This window comes from Magnolia sinica, chromosome 3 (assembly GCF_029962835.1).
Source record: "Magnolia sinica isolate HGM2019 chromosome 3, MsV1, whole genome shotgun sequence".
Taxonomy (NCBI): domain Eukaryota; kingdom Viridiplantae; phylum Streptophyta; class Magnoliopsida; order Magnoliales; family Magnoliaceae; genus Magnolia; species Magnolia sinica.
In genome coordinates this window covers 3,480,107-3,497,974 of record NC_080575.1, presented here as the reverse complement: position 1 = coordinate 3,497,974, position 17,868 = coordinate 3,480,107, and the positions used below count along the sequence as shown (strand labels likewise).

General features: G+C 41.9%; 1 protein-coding gene across 1 annotated transcript; it reads right to left on the bottom strand.

Moving 5' to 3' along the window:
* Positions 1 to 273: 273 nt before the first annotated feature.
* On the bottom strand, positions 274 to 12,617 carry LOC131239312 (uncharacterized). The gene is made up of 9 exons (XM_058236956.1): positions 12,311 to 12,617; positions 8,180 to 8,226; positions 4,282 to 5,685; positions 3,345 to 3,433; positions 2,647 to 2,749; positions 2,461 to 2,565; positions 1,933 to 2,044; positions 1,606 to 1,794; positions 274 to 636 (listed from the first exon to the last, which is right to left on the bottom strand). Exons 1-9 carry the CDS (start codon positions 12,600 to 12,602, stop codon positions 479 to 481), a joined length of 2,499 nt encoding a protein of 832 aa, XP_058092939.1. The 5' UTR covers positions 12,603 to 12,617; the 3' UTR covers positions 274 to 478.
* Between the last annotated feature and the right edge of the window lie 5,251 nt (positions 12,618 to 17,868).

Sequence of the window (17,868 nt, the reverse complement as noted above, 5' to 3'; positions counted from 1 at the left end):
TGTATCCTGCTCCAAAAAGTCTGTGGCATGGGAACAGACATTTCATAAAAGAAAATACAGCAATGGTCCATGTTCGACTCCAAAAAAGCCCAAGCTAGACTGCTACGATGTTCAAAATCTCGGAGACCTTGGAAGCATGGTTAACCCTCGCTGAAGCCCAACACGTCAATTGTCTGGATTACCAGACAGTGAAACCCACTTGTGCAAACTGACAATCATGGAAAGCACCCATACATACAGCCCTTTTTGCACCCACACATTTCGAACCTGGACTCTTCAAACATACCAATATCTACAAACAAAACGGAAATACAACTACGCAGACAGATTGAGAATCTCTGGTAATCCACAAATGAGGATCATCATCCACACTCGGTTGATTTTTATTATTCTGAAGACCCTAATATTTACCACTCAAATATACAATCTCTGGCACCACTGAATACATAGTTCACTCAGGCATGATGGCCCCACAGTTTCAGTAGCGCCGACCACCGGCTGTAGAGAGGAGTACCCTACTCGGTTTCTTGCCTTTCTTTCCAAATCCATTCATTTTTGCAGCCTCTGGGCCACCAGCAGACGGGAGCGTGGATATGATATTAGCAAATGATGGTGTGGCCACCGTGCTCCTTGAACCTGCAGAGAAGATGGAAAAGACTCTTCGCTTAACTGCAAGTGGCTAAGAAAAAGCAGGAATAAAAGAGAACTTGTTTTTCATGGACGGGAGTCTTTGCCTGGGCCTACATGAGGTGGTATGGGCCTAGAATGCACGTGGGAATAGGGCTGCAACTTGGGGTTGGGTTAACCCAAACCCAAGTTGGTGTCAGGTTGTCCAGGTCCCCGTGTTGGAAAACACGAACCCAATCAGAATTCAGGTTGAGCAAATTCGGGTCAGGTTAGGTCGAGTTAAGGTTGCGCATCCACAAGGCATGAGAGAGATGCTAATACGGATTTGTAAGCGAGATCTGAGCTTTCCGTCACAGGCCACGACATTTACATCGTCATCATTATCATCATCCAAGCCCTATCCCAACTATATGGGGTTGGCTACTTGAACCCCATTCTGCCATTCCACTCTATTACAGACTATCTCCACAGCCAAATCATAGGTCATCAAATCTCAACATCCTCATTTCAGCCACACTCCTGCACCATTTACATCTTTTGTCCTAAAATAGGCCACTCCTCAGGTGCCAGTGTACAAAGTAAACAGATGGCTAGAGGATCCTTACTCCTGCTCCAGTGGTAGACTCTTGGGAGTTTCAACACCCAGTCAAGGGTTCGAGTATCCATAGGTGGTGAAATCCCACTAAGGGGTGTGTGTACGTGTGTTAATAAAATAAAATAAAATAAAATAAAAACCAGATGGCTAGAAAAAAATTGCTAACCATCCATTTTCATACATTTTGTGACCCACCTGAGTGACTAGCCAACCTTTTGAGGTAAGATCATAAAACAATGCATCCCACCAGATGGACAGCTTAGATCTCAGCATCTTGCACATGTTTGCGATATTAGCAAACATGAAAGCATGTGGATGAGCACAGTTCTATATGCATGTGGGCTTACCAAACCTAGCATTATTAACAGTACCAGCAGACTTACCAATTAGGCTAGAAGGTCCACCGCTTGCTTCCATGCTGCTCGAAGCATCAACAACAGGTTCCTCTGCTTTCAGAGAAGGAGAATCATAAGCAGCAGCAAATCCTAGCCGCGTCACATCTGAGAACAGCTTCCTTTCACCAAGGACAGGGGGACTTGTGGATGATGTTACCACAGAGGAACTTCCTAGCGCTTTTTAAATGGGAAAAGAAAAAAGTATATCATTAACAGGACCTCATTAGATGAAAACCTTCTCAACAGACCTATGAAGCGCAACTGAGATGTTAGGAAAAAATAATTCCAAACCGTCGTTGCAACGAAAAATCTTACCCTCAAAGTCATCAATAGAGAATGTGGCATCATTGTATGAGTGTCTAAATTCATGTGGAATTAGTCTTGCCTGCAAGGCAGCAGCTTCGGCTCTAGCTTTCCCTTCATTTTCCTGGAGAAAAGAAAGCGTAGTCCAGAATATGCCAAAATGTTGCATTAAAAAACATGACCTTCTAAAGGAATTTCGGCAGGCATAGATCAGCACATCTTTGTAGTAAGTTTTGCAAAATGTGGAAAACAGAAGAAAAATGAAGATGTATTCCTTCTTCCTGCTGGTGAGTAAAATCTAAACTTCATGCATGTGTTCTTCAAACGACATTAAACCATATACACTGAAAGAAATGAAGCCCTGAAGAGAAAAAAAGCCAAGAAAAATGTATGAAGATTGCAAGAAAAAATAAAATGCATGACCGCTGCAAGAACCATCAAATGATGGTTAGAGAACTTAGATGGTCCAAGTAGTTAACAAGGTAAAGAAGTGGACTCCACGGCTGTCATAATCCACAAGAAATGGACAGATGACAGTACCTTCTTAGCAACTCGCTTCCGCTGCTTTTCACGCTTCTTAATTTCATCCATGAATGGTGACAAAGCATCAGGAGGCAAGATATCACTCAGATCAATTTCACAAAGCTGCAAACATGCAGTGATTAATAGTGAGAACAAGCAATACAAAAAATATCTGATCAAATTATTAATTAAATAGCTAGGTACCTGGAATGTAGTCGTTAGGGAAAAATGACTTAAGAAACGATAGCGCCTCCTCATGGCTTCTGACTGAGTCACCGTCTCCAATTGTAAAATTTCTCCACCAATTCTGTGATTAGTTTACTTTTAGTTTGTGAGACACGTGACGCTAACAAGAAAAGGTTGCATGGCATCAGAGGGAATTCCAAGCATGAAATCTACTTATTTTATCTCATACGTTGGATAGTAAATGAGATTTCCTCCCTCCATCCCTTGCTTGGAGAGTTTATCCATTGGGTACTGAATGAGGCTCCCTATTTTCAGTTGCGACTTGAAATAGACCTTTTTGGACCAACTGAAGTTATGTACCATGATAATTTTAAACCTAATCTCCATTTTGGTAGCAGATGACATGTTACTTGTGTCAATTGGTTTTACCCATGATATGCCCATACCATAGCTGGGAATCATTTTAGGAAACACAACAAGAATTTTGCCCTCCATTATTGTTTCTTTTGCTATTAATAAAATTAGTCAACTTTCCAAAAAAGAAAAAAATAAAAAAATAAAGAAAGAGAGAAAATACTACAACAATGATCCTCATAATGATTAAAGAAAGGCTCGAAGAAGTTAAAGATATGAAATTGTGAACAATTACCATTTTGGAACTTCCAATCCACATTTTGGGAGCAGATACAAAGATCTGTTACTTGTTCTCAACATACCTAGATGGAAGCAAATCATGGCTCCCATAACGGTGAAGAAGACACTTCATGTTCAAGGGATGAAGGATGAGGTGCTGACCATCAACTGCCTGCACCAAATATCAACAAAGCATAAAAAAAATATAAATAAATAAACAACGACTTCCATTGCCCAATCAACATTAAGGTATCGGAATGGCTAAAGAGGATATATTTGATTCTCAATCCGAGGCTTTGTGCACTGTACGCAGGAATTTGGTTTTCGCAAATATGAGAACAGAGTGGTTCATTAATCCAGACCACTAATATGTTGTGTCCCACAGTGGATGTTGTAAATAATGCCTGAAAAATCTCCCTGATTGGAAGACCCGGAAGACCCAGACACCAATCCTGAAGCTTGTTTCAGCTGAAGGTGGGCTGTTGCTGTCTCTCTCTTTCAAACTATCTACCTGTAGCCTGTAGACGACAAATTGAGTGGCTAAAATTGTTCTATTGTGGAGATTTTCAGAGCATCATAAATCCACTGTGAACCACAGGCTTCTTTTTTTGGTCTTCAAACTGAAGACCCAAGTACATTGTGCAAAACCTCCAGTCAAGGATCCTATAGTACTTTATGGCCAAAGTACGCAGAAGCTTAAACCACAGAGCAAATCTGGTGCTTTGGGTTCAGTAGAAAGAAGCAGAAGTTATTTCAAAGATAATTGTCATTCATTATGCCACAAGCCTCTCTAGTCCGATAAGTGTTAGGTTGACTTCGCATTTGCTACCTGATTTCACCTTCTGTTTCAACTTCTTACTGCTTATTATAGCAATGGCACATATGTAAAAAAATGCAGGGCCACAAGTACATGTGCACGTGTCAAAATGAACATAATTTTAACACGTTCCTATTCTTTTACAGACTGTTACAATTTACTTAAGCAAGATAGATGAGAAATAAAAAGTAAATCTCAATTACCTGGTAGAAGGTGTAGAGGTCCTTCTCCCTCACATCTTTGCAGCCATTTGAATGCCTTCGAAAACTTCTGTCCTCATCATACGATGATGACAGTTTTTCTGGACCTTCAAAGGACTCAGGAAGATCAACAAGAAGAACAACACAATCATCCCCACCTAACTTTTCCATAGATAGGCTGTTCCCACTTGCTTCATCTTTGCAACCTGTGCATGATGTATCAGGTGCAGATTCACATGCTTCAGAATATGCCTCATCAGCATTTGCATGAGATTCTGTCTTACTGCAGTTGTATTTACAGACCTTAAGAACAGAATTAGTGCAATTCCTTAAAGGCGGACTACCGCTGATAGTCTGATGCTCAGCCCAACACTTTTTCCTCTGCTCAAATTGCTCTAATGCAGCACAAACATATGGAAGCTGTTCCAAATCCTCAACCAGCCCAGATTCTGCTTTAGCTAACCAATCATTGAGCTCCATTATTGCTTCCCGCATTGAGAGTTCCACATCTGATGTCAAATGGAACTTAGAAAAAGCATCACACAGACCATCGCTGCTGTACGGTATAGAACCCGTCTCCTGATGATCTTTCTGGGAGGGACCATCGCTGCTGTACGGTATAGAACTCGTCTCCTGATGATCTTTCTGAGAGGGTATTAATGAATCTTTCGGTCGAGTTAGAAGTGTAAAATTTATATGATCACCGACACAGTACTGCTTCACATGGTCAATATAGATAGTGTATAAATCCTTGGAAGATATCATCATAAAGCAAAGGGGGCATTTTTTCCAGCAGTCACCTTTACGATCCTCTTCACCCATCAACAAATACCGCAAAATGCAAGGGAAACAAAATATATGACCGCACGATGTAATCTGTGAACATAAAGGACTTTCCAAGCATATTGGGCACTGTACAGAGAATGGGGTGGAGTACCTCACACAAACAACATCTTCCCACTGCAGCATCTTATCTGGATCCATAGACCCAGTTGCGTAATTGCCTGAATCTAAGACAACAAATTTGAAGTTTGCTTGTAGGAACAGGTCTTTATTGTAAGGCCTTACTTTCCTCGGCTTTCTAGGAGGAGGAATCCTTGGTTGAGGACGAGAGATGGGATCGTAATGAAAATTCAGCAAGTGGTTACCATTCATCATCTGGTTTTTTCTTGCCATTGAATGTGCTGTACTGCTCTGAGGACTAATGGGGCCTGTGGCTGGTTGATCAACATGTGAAGAACTGACAGCTCCAGATTGCTTCCCATTGCGTTGAGAGGATCTAGAATGATCAGACCTGAATTGGGAAGATAACCCTCCTCGACCAGCAGAGCGGTTCCGCAAAGAGGTGCTGCCATGATTGTGGCCATATGAGCCTTTCTTACCATCCTGGGTTCTTACATTGGTTACCTGGCACAGTAACATTCTGTGAGGCTAAAGTGACTAAATAACATCAACTTCAAGTCTCCAAAACACCAGATAATCTACTCATATCCACAATTTGGGCATTATTTGAAGGCAAAAGAAACTGTAAATTGGGGCTCATTATCAAACAAGAGGTAATGCAAATAAAAAGGGGCCATTGTCTAACAAGAGATAATATGTGGTTTGTTGTCCACCAAAATTACTCTCAGCAATGAAGTCTGATTCAAAACAGATAGAAGAAAGATTTCAGCCATGCTGACCAATCAAGCATCACAAACATCTGACAAGCAGGCCCCTAGTTCCTACTAATCCACCCAACCAGGACTATCCATCACGCTAAACCTTAAATAAAATTGCAAGGAATGATAACAAGTTGACTATGCTACACTCACAATTCATCTCATTCTGTATTTGTTCATAAAGTATCATCAAAGTACTTGAACAATATGCAGACAGCTTATCGGGTAAAGTTCAAAAAATAAAATAAATAAAGTGCAAATACAACTTCCAAGCTCAGTAATGCCTTCAAAGTGCTAAAGAAACATATGCAAGTACAGTTGAAAGATTCAAGGCATGATGTGCAAATGACAATGTGCCATGTCAATTTCCTAGAACTAAGAAAGAGAAACATGAAAAGTTTACTAGAATGCATTATATGGTGGAGCGGAAAACCAACAATGGTTAAAGATAAACATTTGCTATCTCCTTGGAGTCTATCCTGAGAACTGTACGGGATTCAGACAGATGGAGGTCATCCGACTAACAGAACTAGGACACAATGGAGTAAGGATCAAGGGAGAAGGCACAGTTACAGCTGTCAGTGGCAGGCACCATATCCATGGACACCCAAAGTATCTTATACACTTTAGTCAGATCTGGGTCCATATTCCCAGATTGGTAATCAGGTCTGGTTCACGTCCAACGATTTCTATTCAATTAGTCATCAGACCAGGTCGGTAGCTGAATATATGATCTTCAATGTTCACCCTTTCTTTAGTTGTCATTTCAGAACAACCTTATAAAAGGCATGATTCTAGTATCGATCTGAATCCAAATCTGGATCCATACCCCATTCCAAAGAGTTCTGGAATTGGGTTCGTTTATGAACCTAATTCATGCTTGAAAGTAAACTTGACAAGACCTGACGAGCCTGAAGCAGATCTGATTCAGACGCTGTACCTCATACATTACCTGTATCCGAACATTCCGGACCCACAATAGGTATGTGAATCAGTACCCAAATCCATGGATACCCAAAGTATCCAAACAATTTAATCGGATCTGGATCCAGTCTTCAGGCCCAGTTAATAATTGGGTCAGATTCACGTGCAGGGATTAGGATCTAATTGGTTTTGCTTTTTGTATTTCTTTTAGCGCACCCCCTTTTAATGAAGTCTGCTGTCATCTTTCAAAAAATAAAAGGATCTAATTAGAAATCATGCTGGACCTAACTCTGGATCCAAACCCCATCCTGAATCCTAATTCGTGCTCATAATTAAACATGACAGGACCCAATGCTCGGATGTAAGATGATTCAGATCTGGCACCCTCTTGAGGCATTCAATTCTCGGTACCTCATATATAGAACCGGTATCTGAACCAAAAACAGCATAAATCCAATTCCTTAGGTTGAGTCCGAATATGGTTACCCTAGCATCCGAGACAAGCCTAACCCTCTAGCAGCCCTAAACCACAGGACCCAAAGCAAAATTTTTTTATGGTCAAAGCTATTCCTTGGTTAGAGTTTGGATATCCAACTATGGAAAACCCAATGAAAAATGTCATAAGAAGGATCTAACCTATTTGTGAAGTTTTTAGTTTCAAGGCATCAAAAAATTTATGGTCCATGAAAGAACTTTCTAAAAAGCCATCAACAGTAACTACCCAATTTTAGGACATAATTTGGTGCAAGGTGAAAAAGTAAGCTAATGGTTATGAGTCACAAAACTGAACAAAATGCCATGGTTCACATGAACACTTCCAAATATGATGAATCCAATATATTACATGACCCCACATCCATCAAAGTGTCCATCTAAATTACCACCTAAGCACCATCAAACATAAATAAAAAGAAAAAGAAACTGGAAAACAAAGCAATGAACGAACCTAAGGGGGCATTTGGGAATGTAGAGAGCCCTAGAAATGAGATTGGTTACCATGGAAACTGCACTTTTCCTCCATTTGAGGGGAAAAAGAAGTATCCCTGGAAACTATTTCTACTTCCCAGCTTTTCCTAAAAATTGTGGACAATCATTTCTCCCAAAAAAAGATGTCATTAGTTACTGAGGTAGAGAAGACATGAGGTGACCATACGTGAAAACCATGCAAAACATGTAAACAAAACAAATAATGGATGGAAAATTGGAACCCATGTTTTCCCATTTCCAAAGGATTTCATGTACATCTTCCATCTATGTTCAGTTTCTTCCATCGAACTATTGATGGAAAGTAAACCAAAGTGGGGGCAGCAACTTACTTTCTTGGAAAACCCACACGGATCGGTTGAAGATGCAGCCATTGAACCTGCCAAGAGAATTGCACAAAATGTTAATTTTCTGCTCAAGTATCAAAAAGAGTCACAATATGCATTATGTTAACTATAAAGGGTCAAATTTTGGAAGCAACACTGCGACAAATCTAAGGGCCAAATTCAAATTGCTTCTAGCAATGACAAAATTAATTCCCAATCAATAATTCTCTTGAATTGTTTACTATGAATGCTCTTGCAAAATTGATTCTCAGTAATTATCTTTGGTAAACATACAAAAGGAAAAGAATATCTTCCTAGATGATTAAGTCAGTTAGACTAAAACAGAGTATATGGAGTTTAAATTAATCTGACTAAAACAGAGTAATGGAGTACAAGTTTAAGTGGTAGTCAGAATAAGGCATTGGTTAATATTGCTGAGCAAGAAGTTTTCCAAAATGACCACTTCTGATATTTTGGTCAATAACTAATGAGTGGAGAGATTGAGAAGGATGTTACCCATAGAATTTAAGCGGATTGGAAGAAATGGAGATGTGCCGCTAGAGTTTCATGTGATTGTCATGTATCACTCAAACTGAGACGGAAGTTCTACAGGATAGGTACAAGACCAGCCATGCTTTATGTGACAGAATGCTAGGCAGATAAGGAACCACATGCTCATAGGATGAGTGTGGCTGAATTGAGGATGTTGAGATGGATGAATGGCAAGACGAGGAGAGAGAGAATTAGAAATGAATGCATTTGAAGGCACTTATAAGCAGCACCAATAGGTAATAAGATGAGAGAAAGTCGACCTAGATGGTTTGGTCATGTAGACCAAGGGAGTCCAAGACTTACGCTGATTAAGAGTGAGTCGGTACAAGTTGAAGGTTTTAAAAGGGCAAAGGAAGGCCCAAAACGACATGGGTGGAGGTAGTAAGAAATTACTTGAAGGCCTATAGTCTAATTGAAACCACTGTTTGAATTATCTCCAATATTATCAAAATATCCTCAATATTATCTGTATCTCTAGCTTGGTGATATCGATAACACTGGTAGTGATACTGATAACAATGCTAGTATAAGAAATTCTAGGTATTGGCGATGTATCGCTAAATATCGCTAATGCATCGATATCGTCAATATTTTCAATTGTGTAAATTCCAGGTGTTGCTTGTATTGCCAATGCATCAATACTGCCGATGTATCGCCAATATTTTCGACTATGTAAATTAAAGGTGTCACTTGTATCGCCAATGTATCTGTGATATTTTGATAATATCGCCAATGTATAAAAATCACCAAAAATTTGTCTCTTTAAAAAAATCCCATTTCATATTGTTTTTTGTGGGCACATGCTTGTATGCGGTGTTCAATTTGGCAATGATAATATTAATAATATCACAATATTATCATTATCACAACATGTCGATATCGAGACCACAATCTTTCGTTTCTTTTCTAGTTGTCAACGATTTGTTGGGTAATATCATGTGCTGTCAATATTCTGAAATATCAATAGATGTTTGGATGGAAGGTTGGAGGTTGGATGGATAAATGGGCTGGATGATATGGTTGGACTGATTTCTTACAACAACACATGCTTAGGCCCCCAGTAATGGAAAATTATTATGTATGCATTCTTTTGGCAAGTTTTTTTTTTTTCCCCTAAATATGCAAATACGTGTATTTTAACACCAAATGAAGTTTCACTAAAAAATTCCACCGTTTTCCCCATGTCTTCCCACATTTCCGGTTATCGGCGATATCAATATTGTTTCTATATCCCTGGCTAACGAAACTTGTAGTGATCCTGACAATTCGAACACTAACTGAAACAATGGCCCTTGGTTTAGTAAAATAGCGGAAAATGATTCATGTAGCCAACCCTAATTAGTTGGGATAAGGCGATGGTGGTGGTGGTGGTGGTAAAGATCAATCAATAGAAGTAATTTAATAGGGATCGGTCATCAAGGCTGGGCTCCACCTAATGGATAGTCCATATCAATGATCAGACAATCTCTAGTAAAGGACCAAAATCCCCTACAAGAACTATAGTACAAGGTACAACACTCGAGCTTTGTGGGACCCACGATGCTTTGTTTGACATCCACTCCATCTGTTAGGTGGGCCCACATGTTCACTGTACATGCAAAAACCAGACCAGATACAAAACTCAGGCATGCACCACCATGGGGAATAATGTAAAATCACATCTAACAACTCTAGGTTCACAGTGTGGCTTGCATGAGTTTTAGATTAGGCTGATTTTTGTAATTTCCACACATCTTGGTGAGGCACGCATGACGAATACCCTTCCAAGTCGCCATTCCCATGTTCACGCCAGGTGGTGAGGGTGAGAAATGCTTTCATCGCTCAGTGCACATCGAGGGTGGGGGAACATATAATGTGGAATCAAACATTCCGAAGGAACCTCCTTGATGATGAGAGTAATGGATATGTTAGTATGATGGAAATACTTCATCATGGAAATTTTATCTTGGAAACGTGGTAAACCACCAAAGTACCTTTGGGAAAAAGTGTCGAAAGATTCGAAAAATATCTAGCAAGATGGAAATGTTGCTACCTATAGGGGGTCGCATAACGCTCGTAAAGGCAGCTCTCTCGAATCTTCCTCTCTATCTCATGTCAGTATTCTATTCAAGTGTCTGGCGTTGGTATTGTCTAAGCTTGAGAAGTCATGTTGAGATTTCCTATGGCATGGGATGGAAGATAAAATAAAAATAAAAAAATTCACCTCATGGGATGGGATGAGGTATGCAAATCTCACGAAGAAGGTGGTGCAGGAATCAAAGATCTCAAAGCTATGAATTTGGCATTGCTAGGAAAATGGTTGTGGAGGTTCGGGAAGGAAGAAGGGTCACTATTGAAAGACGTTATCAAAGCTAAATATGGGTGCACGGAGGTCGGGGTGGTGGACTAGGGATTCTTCTCTTTACAGATTGTTGACTTTGTGGAGAGGCATTATCTCCGCCAAGTTAGCATTCCTTGTTGGTGTCGGTTTTCCTCTTGGCAATGGAAAGAAGATCCATTTTTTGGAAGACGTGTGGGTAGTAGACTCTCTGCTGAAAGAAGACTTTCCTAGTATTTACAGCCTTGCTCCTAACCCTTCCGTTCTAGTTTCCAATTATTTCTCTTTTGTGGGGGTAAAGGTGGTTTGGGAACTCCATGCAGAAGATTTCTTCAGGATGAGGAGATCGATGAATTTGCGGCTCTTCTAAATAAAGTGCATTCTTGCTCTGGTCTTTCTATTCCTGCCTCACCAAGAATTCCTTGGCAAGAGAAGAGTCAACCACCAAGCATGTTTGGCACAACCAAGTTCCCCCCAAGATCACTTTTCCTCATTGAGACTGCCTCCTGATAACAGCATCCTTCAGATGTTTCCTCCATCGCAACCACGTCTATAATGGCAATTCATCAAAATCATAGAGCTTCTTTAGACCCTCCATAACCAGCTATTTATGAAAACATGTTTTAGCATGTTCATTAAATGCTGAGTCCTGAAGGGGATGCCTAAAATCCCATAAATATTTGGGATGGCAGCCAAACCCATCATTCTGCAAAAAGGCGTCATTCCCACCCCACATTCTCAATTCCACTACCGCCACCATGATCCGATCAAAACCATTTGAAGGATTCTCACTGAACAATCTTGAACTATGGACCCCACCTAATGAATAGTCCAGATCCCAACCCCTTCTGCCATATGTACAGGTTCCGGGCCACACCAACCGACACACGACCAAAAGACAAAAGCAACAAAGACCACAACAGAGCCAATGTTTACACCTTGGAAGATGCAACCTTTGTCTCTAATTTTGGCAATATCAGTACAAAGTGTGACTGATGCATCACTCTAAGCAGAAAAAATGGCGTATTTGTCAAAAAAGATGGGTGTATTTATCAATTCCCACCTAACAAAAGCAAAATTGCATCAAACACCCCACCTAAAACAACCACATTAAGACAATTCGCACTCAGTGTCCCCAAATCAAGAAAATTCCCATTCAACGTCAATGCAGTTCCGAGCCAGAAATCTAGGGTTTCTTCGCAGAATCAAGAGACGAATTCAGAAATCAGAAGAACAAAACGAAATTAAAAGGGAAAGGAATATCTTACTGGAATTCCCGATCGAGAGGGATTCAGATGGAAAGATCTGCGGCGATCCGACGATGGCAGCTGGTGCGGCGTCGGTATCGGAGACGATCGGAGAGTTGGGGGATTGAAGGGGGCGAAAGAGGCCATGATCCGAGCTAGGGCTTTGAGAAAGAGAAGGAATCAACGGTGAGGATCTTTGGACGTCTGTGGGCAAGATGGACATGAAAATGTTATATACGGGAGAAAGGGTGTATGCGCTGCAACAGCTGAGGGGGCTTTCCAAGGAAGAGGAATTCCTGGAACTGAGAGACATTTATCGGGCATCTTTGATGGAATATCCCTTTTATTACCTCCCTCGCGACTCAGGATCCAGTGTGTGTCGCCATCCACTGGGCCCACATTCAAAGTGGTCTGGTGATGTGAACCGTTCATATTTTCTAAAATATATAGAATAAGTATTTTTCATATAGTAAAGTTTTATTTATAATTCTAGCCTTTGATTTCTAGATTTGAAATTTAGCCATTGAAAAACTCCTTTTCATTGAAAGGAATTCATCTATAAATAATGATGGTCACGATCTTCCCTGAGTATAAGTTTTCATAGTGGTCTGTATATGATGATTCCATAATATGGACGGTTACGATCGTCGTACCAGTTAACTTGTGGGCCCCAGTGGGCTGCGACACGCGCTGGATTCAGAGCCGCGAATATATAGAGAATGTTACAGGATGGGAAGTTAAAATGACGGAACTGCCCACAGTGTTGTGATGGAACACGAGACTCGCAATGATCGCTGATTTTACAATGGGATGTCGGTGGGTCCCGCACGTGCTAAGAACGTAGCTATGTGGAAATCTGGTCCGTGGACTAGATGGGCCACATCATGAAAATGCTGCTGGTCGATCCATTAGGTGGACTCCTCTTCTACAGAAGCAGTGGACGGGTTAGATAAACTTGCAACCGATCCATATCCACCGTTCCCTTGGGTCCCATCTAATCCTAGGGACCAGATGTTTGTGCCACCTTCTGGGAGCGGATTCGGTGGGATCGGGGTAACACCGAGTTCGGTTATGCGGCGACCATGGGCCCACCTTGATGTATCTGCTGTACACCTGTACCGTCCATCCATTTTGCTAGCTCATTTTAAGCAACGGATCAAAAAATGAAGCATATCTAAGTCTCAGACGAACAACGCCACAGAAAACAGTGGTGATTGACCATTAAAAAAGTCGTGGGCCACAGAACTTTTGGATCTACCTGATATTTGTGTTTCTCATCAACAGTCTAATGGCAAATAAAAGAGAATACGGTGGGGCCTAAGAAGCTTTTAATGGTGGGCATTAAATCACCACCCTGTTTCCTGTGGTGTGGTCCGCCTGAGATTTGGACCTGCTTCATTTTGGTGATCATGCCCTACAATGAGCTGGAAAAACGGATGGACGGCGTGGATATACAATTCATCATCAAGATGGCCCACGGTCCACGTCCTAACCGAATCGGCTCCCCGTCTTTACCCAGTAAAGTAAAGATACGACGGTGATGATCTATGCATCCGATGTGGCGTGCACGTGCAAATCTCTCTTTGCTTTCCGATGTTGCATGCACATGCAAATCTCTCTTTACTTTCCGATGTTGCAAGCGTGCGAGATACGGGAACGGATTGGCTACTCCCCCTGACACCAGCCAATGGCTGGTGGTCGGTGCTATGTGGGCCCCACCATGATGTATGTGTTTCATCCATGCCATCCATCTGTTTTTTACAGATCATTTTACAATATGAGTCCAAAAATTAGATATATCCAAGTCTCAAGTGGACCACATTACAGGAAACAGTGTTGAATGAGGGTCGATCATTAAAAACATTTTGGGGGCCATAAAAGTTTTGGATCAAGCTGATATTTGTTTTTTCTCTTCATCTGGGCCTGTATGACCTAATCAACAGATTGGATGTCAAATAAACAATATAGTGGGCCTTAGGAGGATTTTAATGGTTGATATCCAATCACTATTGTTTTCATGTGGTGTGGTCCACCTGAGATTTATATCCCTCTAATTTTTGGGATCAAGCAATAAAATGATCTGTAAAAATGGATGAACGGAATGGATGAAACACATACATCATGGTGGGGCCCACAGAGCACCGACCACCAGCCACGGAGCTGGTGTCAGGGGGAGTAGCCAATCCGTTTCCGCGAGATACAGGCCATTCATCAAGTGGGCCTCGCGCTATCTGTACCATGCCTCGGGAATTACACTGGTGCCATGATTACGTGGGCTCTGCGTGTTCGAATGAAACGCTGGTTAAAGGAGATTAACCGACAAAGAGACTTGCAGCCCAATAAAGAACGAATTAGCCTGTTTGTATAGTGAGGCCCATCTGATGAACGGTTGGCGCGACTGCTGGAGGAGGCCGCGAGTCTCTCTTTTCGTACACGCAGCTCCCTCCAAATCCCTCTTTGAGGTTTTTTGCTAGAATAATCCCGACGTATTGCCATAGGATACGTCTGGAATAGCCGTTGGATCTTTGGTGACATGCTGTGATACTAATCCTACCATTGATCTGACGAGATACAGCGACGTAGGTGCTGAAAAAGGTATGTGGGCCCACCATGATGTGTGTACTGAAAATATCTGATGTACCGCAGTGATTGAACGCCCACCATTAAAAACTTCTTGGAGGAGGCCACAAAAATTATCAATCAAGCTGATATTCCTGTTTTCCCTTCATTCGGGCATGCGTGACCTAATCAACAGGTTGGATGGAAAATAACCATTACAGTGGGCCCTGGGAAGTTTTTAATGGTAGGCCTTCAATCACCACTGTTTCCTATGATGTGGTTCACATGAAATTTGGATGTATTTCATTTTTTGTCTCGTCTTCTAAAATGAGCTGGAAAAATGGATGGACCGCATGGATAAAAGACATGCATCATGGTGGGGTCCACAGAGCTTTTCCAGCAATAAACGCTGGCACAGGGTCACTACCGACGAAGGTAGCTGCCTAAAATATCCTCACCGTTTGAAAATCCTAAAATTGAAAATTAATGGCCCACAAAGCAACATCACAAGTGAAACATCAAAGTACTGTCCTGTTCCAATCAGTGAGTTCCTTTATTAGATATCCGCCGTCCATGGTGCAGCCAATCTTGTGAACGGTCCCAGATCCTGTTGTAATAGGTCCGATGTATTCTAGCAAACCTCTCCCACTATCTATTGTCCTTTTGCAAAAGGTCTAATTCACGTGGATTTCGATTATTCAGACATTTGATATGGTGGGACCCACCTTGGACAGGCTATCTACCATCATTGGTCCATTTTCCGTCGAACGCGCACTACTGTTTCGTTTTTATTTTTATTTTTTAATCTAAATCATCCCTTCTCTCGTTTGGGAGATTTCTGTCGCATTGACCATCCACGGTGGATCCAACAAACCAACGGTCCAGATCACAAACATGAGACTCGACACTTGAAACCCGAGCCCCGTCGAACCATACATTTCATGCGCCACGGTAACTGGAAATTCCTCCTCCGCCAACAAAGCTAAAAAACGACAAACGGAGTTGTATTGCAAGTACCGTCTCCCTTTCATTCCAGAAGTAGGCCCGAACCCGATATCCATCCTAAGGTGGCAGCGGCCTAAAAGTCGTAGAAGATGATCTGGACCATTCAATCAATGGGCATTTCCCTCGTTGAACAGGGACCCTTGGTTCTTGCTGTCTCAACGTTTTCTATTGTTCATCAGATCGGTGCACATTTTAAGCAGTTCTGCCCACGGTACATGCCCAGGAGATGCAAAACGTGACACGTGCAGAGGAATTACGGAGAACTACCATTTCGGGTGGAACAGCACGTTACAGAATTCATCCTCTTTGGCGAAACACAAGAAAGGTCACTTCATTCGGTGGAGGATGGCATGATATGCCATGTGCTCACCATAAATCTATCTGGACTTGGTTGCAGACACGCATCACCATGCTCAGCGCACGTGTTAACTAATCAGATGAAGATTACCAATCCAAAATTCAAGCTCGTCTAACCCATCAGGTGGGCCACTCTATGCTAGAGCCAAATTATAATGGCCGTTGATGTTCAAACCTAAAGGGCCAAATTATCGAAGCGCTGAAATGATATTGGAAGATAAACCAGAGACCCATAGTATGGACCGTTTAGATCATTGGAAGATAAACCAGATTGAACGGCTAAAGACCCGACGCATCCTATTGCAATACGTGAGGCTGTATTCTAGCACGAGAGGCCTCCACCCAACGGACGTGGACTAGGTAGTGACAGGTTGAGCAGCGAGACTGGCTACTGAAGTTACGTCACCAAGTTCTGTGGGCCCCACCATGATGTATGTTTTATATCCACGCCGTCCATCCATTTGGAGAGATCATTTTAGGGCAAGAGCTAAAGAATGCGTCAAATCCAAAACTCAAGTGGACCCCACCACATAAAACAGGGGTGAGAGTGACGTCGACCATTAAAAACTGCTAAGCGCCGCAAAAGTTTTCAATCAAGCTGATATTTGTGTTTTGCCTTCTTTCATGTCTGTGTTAACTTGTGAACAGTTTGGATTTCAAATAAACATGACGGTGGGCCTTAGGAAGGTTTCAACGGTGGGAATCACTCTCTACACTGTTTTCTGTGGTGGGGTCCACTACAGATTTGTATCTACCTCATTCTTTGGCTCTTGCCCTAAAATGACCTCTTCAAATGGATGGACGGCGTGGATACAAAATATACATCATGGTAGGGCCCCACAGAACTTGGTGACGTCACTTCCGTAGCAGCAGGTCTCGCTACTCAACCTGTCAGTAGCTGATCCGCGTCCCAACCCAACACGCGCAGCACTGATCGTGGGGTCCACATTATTTTATGTATTGCATATCCACGTCAGCCATCCGTTTTTTACAGCTCATTTTAGGGATGAGCCTAGAAACGAAGTAAATCCAAATCTCAGGGGGACCACACCATAGGAAATAGTGTTGATTCTATGAACGAAGTAAATTCAAATCTCAGGTGGACCACACCATAAGAAAGAGTGTTGATTGAGCTGCCACGTCCTTTTATATAAACCTCCACCAATATCCTTCTAGGCTTTCATTTGCTTTTTATAACCTTCAACATGCAATTCTTAGTTTCCACAGCACATGGCCATCCGACTCTACTTTTCCTCACTCAGATATGTACATTTGTTTTGCAAACAATGGCCCACCTGACCAGTGGATCAAGATGATTCTTGGGCTAGGGCATCAATATCTCATGATGCTGTTATGATGGATGGATTAGATCTTGGGCCAATCGTATCATGCTGGCACGTGGGTCACGTGTGCATGAGCTTTATAGCACATACGCATGGGCTTAGATATACACAGGCCGCGTTGGTGAAATTACCCAAATCCCTCGCAACATAACAAATGGGAGGTCGTACCGGCTCACGGCCCTGTACTCAATGGGCTGAGCTGGCCTGGCCCGACTCATTAACTAGGTTCCATCACTTAGCATTATTTCTATGAGCAACATCCTTCTCAACCTCTTCATTTTCATGAATGATCAATCTAATGGTCTATTTGGGAGC